The sequence below is a fragment of the Citrus clementina genome, unplaced genomic scaffold (genome assembly GCF_000493195.1).
Source record: "Citrus clementina cultivar Clemenules unplaced genomic scaffold, Citrus_clementina_v1.0 scaffold_7, whole genome shotgun sequence".
NCBI classification, from domain to species: Eukaryota; Viridiplantae; Streptophyta; class Magnoliopsida; order Sapindales; family Rutaceae; genus Citrus; species Citrus x clementina.
In genome coordinates this window covers 3,728,769-3,740,707 of record NW_006262075.1, presented here as the reverse complement: position 1 = coordinate 3,740,707, position 11,939 = coordinate 3,728,769, and the positions used below count along the sequence as shown (strand labels likewise).

The window sequence follows — 11,939 nt, the reverse complement described above, 5'->3', positions numbered from 1 at the left end:
AACAATTTAACATTTATTTTTGTCGATTCATACAAAAAAAAATCATTTAGATTCAGACATTCAACTCTATTCATAATTCAGACTAATTTAAGTGTATTCAGATTTCAGACAAAAAAAACGCCACCTTAATCTTTTTTTAATTATAATAAAGTTATTTTATATAAATACTCCCTTAGATAATTATGAAATAGATAGAGGAAAGTATTTTAAAAGAAAACTAGTGATGCCACAATTTCCAAAGAGAGATGATAGTGGTCCAAAAACATGAAATAAGTCTAATTTAAAATTGTCAAAACTTCCTCATGATATTGGACAACAACCCTAATTTCTTCTTACAATCCTGACGTTTGAGATAAAGTTCATATAATATATTTACAAATGGGTCCTTGCCAACCTAAATTCCACAATTTTTGTAAGTTTAAATTTGGGCTACAAAAGTGACAATTTAATCTTGTTTGGTTCAATGAGTATGAAAATTGGTTAGAACATAGTATATAAAAGAATTATGCATATTGTTGTTATTATTATGTTTTCAGACCAAAATTGGTGAGTAAGCAAGTGTGAAACATTTACAAAAAATGAGTTCTCAAATTGGAAGAATTCAAAAAGATTGGAAGAGTATATTAAAGGTCTTAATAGTGCTCACAACAAGGCCATAAGGGATTGTGAAGTTTTAAATTAAATGAAAACAATATATTCGAATATTTTTTGACAGACATTCTAATCAAGATATAAAAAAATATAAAACTCGCTTGTTAGCATCCATTGATGTTTCTTGACTTTTTTTTGAACAGGGGCTTGCATTTCATGGTCATACTGACTCTGATAATTCAAGTAACCAAAGAAATTATCTTTAGATTATAAGATTTCCTACTAATATCAATGAATATCTCAAAATAGTTACTTTGAAGAATGCTCCTAGAAATGACATGTTCATTGCGCATTCAATTCAAAATGATAATGTGAAGGCTTGTTTTACTGAAACCACCAATACTATTATTAGAGATATAGGTGATGCATTATTTTCTATTTTGATCAATGAATCTCATGATGTATCTATGAAGGAGCATATAGTTATTGCATTATGATATGTAGATAAGAATGAATCTGTTATTGGGTGTTTTATAAGTGTTAAGTGTGTTACTAGTACCACTACAATCTTGCTCAAGGAAACTCTTTTTTCATTTATTTTTTAAGTATGGACTGAGTATATCTAGATTGCTCATGCAAAATTTTGAGGGGCTAACAACATGCAAGGAGAGTTCAATGATCTTAAAACACTTATTATGAATGAGAATGGGTGTGTTTGTTATATTTATTATTTTACTTATCAACTAAAGTTAGCTACTGTGGCTATGGCAAAGAAACACGATGAACTTAATTCTTTCTTCAATGTAATTGGTAATATTGTTATGACTTCATGTAAGTGGCCAAAATATTCTTTAAGAGAAGCAAATCAATCACTTTCAGTTGTTGAAGCACTTGAAAAAGATGATCTACCAAGTAGGCAAGGCTAAAACAAATAGGCTACATTGAAATGTTTTAATGATACACATTAGAGCTCACATTATGGTGCATTACTTTTTATAATTTTTTTTCCACATATATTTAGTGTGCTTGAGATAGTTGCAAAAGATAAGTAAAACTCTATGAATAGAGATTTCAAGCAAATTACTTAGCAGAATTTATACAATCTTTTAATTTTATACTTAGTCTATATTTGATGAGAGATATAGTTTTATTTTCAGATGAGTTTTCACAAGCACTTTAAAGAAATGAACAAGATATTGTAAAGTCTAAATGCCATTCAATTGGTTGAAATATGTAAGAAAAACTTACAAATGATGAGAGATGATAGATAAGATTATTTACTTTGTGAGATTTTTTTTTTTTGTTTGAAGCATGATATTGATGTCCCTAACATGAATAATGTGTTTTTATCGTGTGTTCAATCATGTTGTAAGGTCAAGAGATCTAAAACACACATCATTATCGAGTTGATATATTTTTTATGTTTTAGATTTACAACTTTAAGAGCTAAATAATTATTTCAATAAGATGAATACGAAATTGCTTCTTTGTTTGGTATGTCTAAGTCCAAATGACTCATTGGCTGCTTTTGATAAGGACAATTTAGCATGTTTGGCTCAATTTTATCCAAAGGAATTTTCTCCAATAAAGCTTACAGTACTTAAAACACAGTTTCAAACATACATAATAGATATGCACTATAATAGTGGGTTTACAAAATTAAAGGGAATAGGTGACCTTGCTAAAAGAATGGTTGAGAACAAAAAAGAAAAGAAAAGAAAAGATGTATCCATTAGTATATTTGTTGGTGACATTACCATTCATGCTTCCAGTTTCCATAGCCACAAAATAGAGAATATTTTCAATAATGAAATTGAAGAATGAACTTCAAAATCTGATCGGAGAAGAATGGACGAATGATAATTTGATTGTTTATGTAGAAAAATATATATTTAATAGTTTTGATAATGAGTCTATTGCACAATGTTTTCAAAACATATAACAATTGGAAAATAATTATAAATGAATTACAAAATTACACATTCAAGTTTTAGTTTTTATATCTTGTTATTATTTAATTTAACCCATGGTCAATAATTTATTTAGATCCATTGCTATATGTGGGTTTATTACAATAAATGAGAGAGAAATAGTAGATGAGTTTAATTATAATTAATGATTATCTTTGAATGTAATTCCATAATAAAGGCGGAGTTATAAGGATAATTAAAGGGTTCTAATAGCATTACTCGAATAAAAAACCATGAGGCCAACTAATAATCAAACTCCCAAATACTAGCTAAAACACCTACCATTTTTTTTTAAAGTTGGATCACTGGCATCCCTCTAAAATCCTCTCAAAACTCTTTTTTCAATAATATTTCATTTAATGTCAAAATTACCCTTATCTATAGTTTGTTAATCTTTCGATTTCCTAATATGTTCTCACTTCTAAAGTTGTTTTAGACTTTTATTATATAAATCTTTGCACAAATAATTTATGTGGGTGATAATCTTCTTAATACAAACTAATGAATCGGATTTAATATATTTGAAACTATGATGTAAACAGTTTTATTATGAGTTTGAAATAATTCCGAAGGAAAAATTATCAAAAGGAAAAAAAAAATGCCAAGATTCAAACAATTAATTTACAAAAAAAACATCATGATTTTTTAAAAAAAATTTATTTGATAATGAATTGCAAATTTAAGAAGTACTCACGAGAAAATAGAAGCCATCGGAACTAATAAAGCAGAAGCAAATGCATAGTATAATAACATACTAGAAAAAGTCATTAGAGGCGTGCAAGATGGCATGACTACCGCTCATGAGCATTTAGAAGAAATCAAATATGAGATCATTGCACTTGAAGTAGAGTGACTAAATTTTGTTAATGATATATCTTTTGTTCCCTCGGCTAGAAGGTCCCTTCTAATAAAGCTAAAAATTAGGACAATTGATATTGTACAATAATTTTGCTTGACAAATTGGATTTTTATAATGAATAGAATGTGTTAATCAATGAATAAAATAAAAATACAGAGAATTTGAGGGAAATTTTTTAATGAGAAGAAGATAAAAGAGTTTGAAAAGAGGTAAGATACTAAAATAGATGAATTGGCAATTATCTTTGTCCTTCAATGTTATTGTAATAGAAAAGGGTTTTTAAAAATTTTTGGAGGAATGTCGATAATCCAACTCTTTTAAAAGCCCATTTGGGATTGCTTTTGAGAGGTTTAAAAATAATTTTGAAAATTTAAAAACTAATTTTAGTATTTGATACTTTTTTCAAAATCAACCCCTTTTACAGCTGATTTTGAAAAGAAGGGTTGATTTTGAAAAGTATGTAATGAATAATTTTTAGATTCGGATTTTGAGGATCAATTTTATCATTTAATACAATTACATAAATAACCTTAAAATTATTACCTAAACCAAAATTATCCTTATTTGAATTGGAAATAAAATCAATATTTAAATAAATTTTTATTGTAATTCATCAATATAAATTTATTACTATCAATTTGTTGGTCAAATTATTAATAAATTTGTTTCACTATATTATAAATTTAATTATCAATTATTTTAAAATAAAAAATAAATTATTATAAATTATTTTTTAGTAAAAATTATTATAATACACAATTAAAAATATTATACGTGTATGTTTTTACATCCATAAATAAATTTTATCATACATTATATATATTTTAGTAATTTATTTTCTCTCAGTAGTTTAACAGAAATTTACCAAACCTTCATAATTACTTTCAAAACTCACAATATTTTTAAATACAAAATTTATCAAATACTTAACTAATTTTTTTTTATAACTGATTATTTTTATAATATAAGTAACAATAATTATTTTAAAAGTTATGGACCTAAGAATGAGATAGTAAAATTTGCTTTTATCTTAAATGCTTTTTGTCTGAATCGCACGATATGATCTGCACCCGTAGCCAGCATTAGCGTTCCTATCAATCAAATATTATAAATAAAAAGATAATGCGTAACGAAAAATAATAACAATTGCAAGGACGATCGATCACTCTCATTGTGAACTTGTGATCCAACGTTGCATCGTTACCCATATTTTGTCATCATCCAAATCTTCGTTTGCGTAATCAATGACGTAACACGAAGAAAATATACGGATCCAGTCGTCAAACAAATAGGCAAAATTATTGAGTGTTTTAAGTGTATTGTTCTCTGTGTGTGTGTGTTTTTTTTAATTATTTATAATTTACCATGGCTATATATTAATTATTTGTAATAATATTTATGTACTTACTAAAAATGAATAGATTAAGAACCTCTCTTTCTATCACATGAATTGAATCTAATAATTTAGTTATATTTATATATTATTCTAAATATTTAAACTTAAGACACACAAAGGCATTTGTGATTGCTAAATTAAACTCTTTCCAAAATTAATAAATAATCTTTCACAACTTACAAGGCCTCCGCTGATGAGTACTTATTCATTTTGGATGGCCATCGAATTATGAATCTTCCAGACTCCGGTAGGCATGAGATTAAAGGACGAATTTGAAATCTGCTTGCGGATTTTAAAATAAATAATAAGTAAAGCGATTGTCACAAAGAAATTTTTTATTTCAAGTGGGATAAAGTGATGTAAAATCACAAACGTCACGAAAATCGTGTAAGACGTGGATTGGGCGGCTACCGCACCGAACTAAATCTTACTCTACAATAACTAATAAAGTACTGGTTCCACTCGTAATTGAGTTTCCTTTAAGTGGTTTGACTGGATTTATTTTTCAATTTGAGTCGTAGAAAAGTTGCTTTTGTTAGAAAAACTTATGCCTCCCAATTTAAGCGAGAACTTCTAATTTAAATTGTGGTACGAATTTAAAGGTACCTTTTATAATTGGGGTAATTTTCAAAATACACAATGATTAAGACAAAAAAAAAAAAATCTCACTCCACAGCAGCTATTAAAACACATGGCGATCATGCACGACAGGAAAACTCAATCCAAACTTGGATCCCTCGTCTAAGCTTGTCGAGATTCAACTTTTGTCGTTATTGTCTGTATTCATTTAATTTGTGTATAAAGTAGTGGATGGTATCCACTCGCTTGGCATGCAGCCAGCATTACTAGCCAGCAAGTGAGCATGGAAAACACAGTCATCCTCTACTCAGCTCTTTTGCTCCTCTTTCTCAATATTATTATTATTGCTCTCAAGTTCTCGTATACCCGCCGCAAAAACCTTCCTCCAAGCCCGCCTTCTATTCCAATCATCGGCCACCTTCACCTCATAAAGCAGCCCATGCACCGCATCTTGCAAAGCCTCTCACAAAAATACGGCCCCATCATCTCCCTCCGCTTTGGCTCTCGCCTCGTGATAGTCGTTTCATCCTCTGAGGCTGCGGAGGAATGTTTCACCAAAAACGACATCGTCTTCGCCAACCGTCCAAAATTCCTCACCGGCAAACACCTGGGCTATAACTACACGGTTGTTACGCAGGCATCGTACGGTGAGCACTGGCGCAACCTCCGTCGCATCACCGCCATCGAAGTATTCTCATCGCACCGTCTTAGTACTTTTCTACCAAGTAGAAGAGAAGAAATCAAACGGTTACTGAAGAAACTGTTGAGTACTGGTTCACGCCAAGGGTTTTCAAAGGTGGAGCTGAAAACAGCGCTTTCGGAGCTGACATTTAATATTATGATGAGAATGGTAGCAGGGAAGCGTTACTACGGTGATGACGTGGAGGATGAAGAGGAGGCGAGGAGGTTTAGGACGATCATTAAGGAAGCTGCGGCGTATGGTGGGGCAACGAATGCAGAAGATTTCTTGCCGATCTTGAAGTGGATCGACGTTGGTGATCATAAGAAGAGGATTTTGAGGTTTAGTAGAACTACTGATGCGTTTTTGCAAGGCTTGATTGATGAGCACAGAACTAAGAAGCCAGGTTCTGAGAGCACCAATACTATGATTGATCATATGCTGGCTTTGCAAGAGTCTCAGCCCGAATACTACACCGATCAAATCATCAAAGGCCTTATACTGGTTAGTCAAACTTTAACTCGATCCATTCATCTTTTTTTTTTTCTTTTAAATTAAAACAATCAATTAATTGATTAAATTGCTGGAACAGTACTCTTTATATCAAATAAAAACTGAAAATAGAAAATAGAAGTTGATCAAGTTTTGATATCTCAAACATTAAAATTTATGCATCCACATCCTGGAGAAGTTTGTGGTTTGTGATTCATGCATGAATTAGAGCGTCTATAATAATCGCGGCTATTAATTTGTCGAGCTTATCCTTGAAAGCTTGGACCTGAACTATGCGCGCATGGACGGGTAACTTCGAACTTGAGAGTATCATGATAGTGCAAGGGTGTCGGACGTCGTCGTTTTTGAAAAAAAAATGAAATTGGATTCTAGCCTTTTGTTTGAGCCGCGATACCGAATAGCATATAATTCTCCACTAATTCTGAATAATTAAGAAATTTGTTTAAGAAGATATAAAACCAAAAGTAGAAACAAAATTTTGTTATTCGAAATTTAAAAATGAGAATAATTATATAATTTATAAATATTTTTCTAAGAACGCAATTAGTGAGAAGGTGCTTTTTGTATCATAAATTAAATTTAAGAAAAAATAATATAAGAAGAATTTGTATGTTCCCAGTTCTGAAAGTTCCAAACATCTTTAGCCAATCAAATTACTACATACCCATGTCTTCTATTGACTATTGGCAGATATATGTATACATATATATTCAAGATCTTGAGTTTTATTAAATTTCGGAAATTTTAGTCTAATAGAATAATGGTATATGGTGTAATAACTTTTCTAGATTTTAATAAAATTCAAATTTGAATTTACAATCTTGAATTGGATGATTAATAATATGCATCAGCTTAATTTATCCGATAAATAAACGAAGGGTCGAAAGCAAATTAATAAATGTGTATGCATAATGCATGCAGGTGATGCTGCTAGCTGGGACCGACACATCAGCAGTGACAATAGAATGGGCGATGTCCAATTTGGTCAATAATCCAGAGGTACTAGAAAAAGCCAGAGCGGAACTAGACAGTAAAGTTGGCCAAGAGTACTTGATCGACGAGCCTGATCTTTCCAAACTACATTATCTTCAGAGTGTTATATCAGAGACCCTGCGACTGTATCCAGCAGCGCCACTTCTAGTACCTCACCAATCATCCGACGACTGCACTGTAGGAGGATACCATGTTCCACGTGGCGCAATCTTATTGGTAAATGCATGGACTATTCACAGGGACCCTAAGTTGTGGAATGATCCAAACAATTTTAGACCAGAAAGGTTCGAGAAGGGAGAATGTGAGGCCCACAAGCTAATGCCATTCGGGTTGGGAAGGCGAGCGTGTCCTGGATCGGGTTTGGCCCAACGTGTCGTGGGCTTGACTTTAGGCTCGTTGATTCAATGTTTCGAGTGGCTGAGAATTGATGAAGAAAAGGTTGATATGACCGAAGGGAGAGGAATCACCATGCCTAAAGCCAAGCCATTGGAGGTTATGTGTAGAGCTCGCCCCATCGTGAACAATGTTTCGGAACTCTTTGACTAAATCAGAGTGGTTATTTCTTTTATTTCTCTTTTGGCAATGTTGTGCTCGTTAGAATAGTTGAAGCATTTGTGTGATGATTTTAGGCAGTGTACTAAGAGATGTTTATGTATGTTTTTGCATAATCGACTTTTTCATGTATTATTATGAGTTTAAAAAAAAAGGTGTTACATTCAAACTATTCTCAAGTTGCGAACTAAATGTTTGGTTAATAGATTCTTCATTTGTAAAGTTCGATTGTAAAACCTTCTTTCATAATAGAGTGCTTGATTTTGGTAATTATCATCATTCGTTGAGTTTATAAATATTTATACGTATGAAATGGATTGAATTAAATTGAAAAAAAAAAAAAAAACCACAAAGTATCTAAAGAAACATAAGAAAAATACTCCAATTAAATTGTAAAAAAGTCGCGGTGTTGAAAAGCATGCGATGCTAGCCCCTGCGCTGTGGCCATTCGCTAATCAGGGAGATGACAAATTTGAAAATTCATAGGAGACAATAAGTATCATTTAATTAAATAAATAAAAATATTACTGTTGTTTCTTCATCTTTGACATCCAATATATTTTCGTTTCAATATAAACTAAAATTAAATAAGAATAATAAGAATTTAATTTTAAAAAAACCTCTTTTAAATTTTTAAAAATCTGTCATTTGTCATGTATTGCTATGGTATAATTAGAAATTTAATTACTTTTATTTTTTTAATTTATTAACTATTAAAAATTGCACTTTGTTCAAGAAAATATCAAATAATAAAAGGATCCTGATTAATTACAAGAAAAATTTATGTGTTTGCACTTTTTGTTTATCTTCACATATATTTATTTGTATATTGATATATTTTTATAAACAAATGTCTATTGATATTTATAATGATAAATTTGCATGGGAGTAATCTCAAATCAATTGTATTATGATATGATATAAATTTCTATTCTCACATTATAACATATCTACCCCTCTAAATCTAATATTCGGAAGATATATTTCTTATTTATGTCACATTTGTTAGAGAAATACCTACATTTACCTAGTTATGAGAGGAGAATGGAGTCCTCATACTCTGACTCAAACTTCCACCCTCAACTGCTGATTGTAGTCCAATGGCTAATATAGCCACTTACTAACAACATAATGTACAAAAGTTTTAGAAGCAAAACCATGAAAATAAATATAATTGAATTTTTTTTTTTTACTAAATTCTCAAGAACTTGAATGTAATAAACTAAAAATGTAGTCGAGGACTTTCGTGGTGTATTTTTGAAATTGAAGTCTCTGATTTTTTTTATTAATATTATTTTGCTTGAATTCATGTGCAAACAAAAGAAATCTTGCAATAATTTATGAAAATACTATATCACAAAAGTTCTCTGCGTCGACATTTTTTTTATAAATAAAATTGTCACTACGGTAAGAGACATTAAATTATAATGATTAAGGGTCTGTTTGAAATTACTTTTGAGAGATACAAAAAAATAATTTTAAAAAGTAAAAAATTAAACTAGTTGTTTAGTAAATTTTTTTAAAAATCACTTTTGACAAAGTTATCCCATCCTATAGCAGATTTTGAAAAACAAAAAAAGAGTAGCTATTCAAAATCTAATTTTGAGAATCATAAATTATTTTTATTAATCGCATATGCCTTATGATAGAGAATTCAAGAGATTTATATGGTTCCATTTTGCAAGAACGTTGCGTATAAATCTTAGTTAAAAAGAACATACTAAAGCGAGCTTCAAATCTTTTTATCACTATCGAATAGAATCTTATGTATATTAGGACATGCTTTACGCATAACCTGCAATGCGACGGCTTTGGGCATGGTGATTCCTCTGCCCTCGGTCATGTCAATTTTGTCTTCACCGATTCTCTTCCACTCAAAACATTGAAGCAACGATCCCAACGTCGAGCCAACAAGGCGTTGGGCTAGGCTTGCGCCTGGGCAGGCTCTCCTTCCAAGCCCAAAAGGCATGAGCTTATGAGCCTCACTTTCACTGCTTTCAAATCTTTCTGGTTTAAAACAAGTGGGCTCATCCCACAACTCTGGGTCCCGATGAATTGCCCAAGCATTGACCAACAAGGTTGTGTCACGCGGCACGTCATATCCTCCTACAGTGCAATCATCCGATGATCTGTGAGGGATCAGAAGCGGCGCTGCTGGGTTCAATCGAAGGGTCTCTGATACGATATTACGGAGATAAGGTAGCTTAGACAGATCCGATTCGTCAATTAAACACTCTTGGCCAACTTGAGCGTTCAATTCAGCTCTAGCATTTTTTAACACCTCTGGGTGATTGACTAAATTTGCCATTGCCCATTCTAATGTGATTGCTGATGTGTCTATTCCCGCTATTATTAGAGTCTGCATGCAAAGTTAAAAATTATACATGAAATAAATACTAAACATTTTTAATTTTTAACGACGTTAAAATTAGTACACCGCACCAAACTTGTTGTTGTTATTATTATTATTATTATTATTATTAAAAAATAAAATTACCAACATAAGGGCTTTGATATTTTGATCGGTGTAGTACTCGGGCTGAGACTCTTGCAAAGAAAGCATATGGTCAATCATAGTATCCATGCTTTCTAAACCAGCCTTTTTATTTCTGTGTTGATCAACCAGACCTTGCAAAATTGTGTCCATTGTTTTGCTGAGCCTCAAAATTCTCTTCTCAAAATCGCCAATCCAGTTCAAGAAAGGCAGGAAATCACCAGGATTTGAGGTCTCATTAACCGCTAAAACTTCTTTCACAGTATCCCTAAACCTCCTCGCCTCTTCCTCATCCTCCACGTTATCACCGTAGTACCGCTTCCCCGCAATCATTCTCATCGTAATATTAAACGTTAACTCTGAGAACATCGTTTTCAGCTCTACCTTTTTAAACTCTTGGCGCGAATTATAAGTCGACAGTTTCTTAAGCAACCTTTTGATTTCTTCTCTTCTTATTGCTACGGACATGTTGACACGTTTTGAGGAGAGTAATTCAGTGGCAGTGATGCGGCGGAGGTTCCGCCAGTGGTCACCATACGGGGCTGTCAGAATGGTGGTGTAGTTGTAGGAGATGTGCTTGCCACTTAGTGATTTGGGTCGGTTGGCGAAAACGATGTCATTTTTTGTGAAGCACTCCTCGGCGTCTTTAGCTGATGATACGACTATCATGAGGCGGGAACCGAGTCTAAGGGAAAAGATAGGGCCGTATTTTTTGGACAAGTTGTAGAAAAAGCGGTGCGCTGGGGGTTTTATGAGATGAAGATGGCCGATAATTGGCATTGCAGGTGGGCTTGGGGGTAGCTTTCTATGGCGCCTTCTTGCCCAAAACATTAACAACTTGAAAGCAAGCATTAGGAATAGGAGAAAAATTGATGAATGGTAGAGAGCTGTCTCTTCCATGATTTTCGCTTGGCGCTTGTTTTGTTTTGGTTTGAGGATAAAGCTTTCGAGTGAGTTTTTGTGGTGAATTATTTGTAGGTGGAGAGGAGTTGGGTCTTTGTAGCAACGCTTGTAGTGTGGCGTTGAATTGACAAACTTTTATCTTATTTTTTACAATTTCCTCAGCATCTGCATGTTCAACGTGCTAATATATTGACGTACATGACCAACGTGCTAATTTTGTGAAGCTTTCATTAATTTTGTTCATATCAAAATCACTATATATGTAACAATCTTTCTTATCCATTACGTTTTTTTTTTTTTAATTTTATGCATTAAAAAATTAATTTTGTACCAAAATAATATTTTTCACTCATTGTGCACGTCATCCTCTGCTTCTTCTCTTCAGTTTATATATTGTCAAATGAAAAAAG

General features: G+C 32.0%; 2 protein-coding genes across 2 annotated transcripts; one reads left to right on the top strand and one right to left on the bottom strand.

Moving 5' to 3' along the window:
• Nucleotides 1-5,632: 5,632 nt before the first annotated feature.
• Nucleotides 5,633-8,297, top strand: LOC18035834 (cytochrome P450 81E8). Its single transcript, XM_006425937.2, has 2 exons — nt 5,633-6,578; nt 7,509-8,297. Exons 1-2 carry the CDS (start codon nt 5,679-5,681, stop codon nt 8,124-8,126), a joined length of 1,518 nt encoding a protein of 505 aa, XP_006426000.1. The 5' UTR covers nt 5,633-5,678; the 3' UTR covers nt 8,127-8,297.
• Nucleotides 8,298-9,854: 1,557 nt separating this feature from the next.
• On the bottom strand, nt 9,855-11,607 carry LOC18035827 (cytochrome P450 81E8). Its single transcript, XM_006425936.2, has 2 exons — nt 10,630-11,607; nt 9,855-10,491 (listed from the first exon to the last, which is right to left on the bottom strand). Exons 1-2 carry the CDS (start codon nt 11,524-11,526, stop codon nt 9,865-9,867), a joined length of 1,524 nt encoding a protein of 507 aa, XP_006425999.2. The 5' UTR covers nt 11,527-11,607; the 3' UTR covers nt 9,855-9,864.
• Nucleotides 11,608-11,939: the final 332 nt, after the last annotated feature.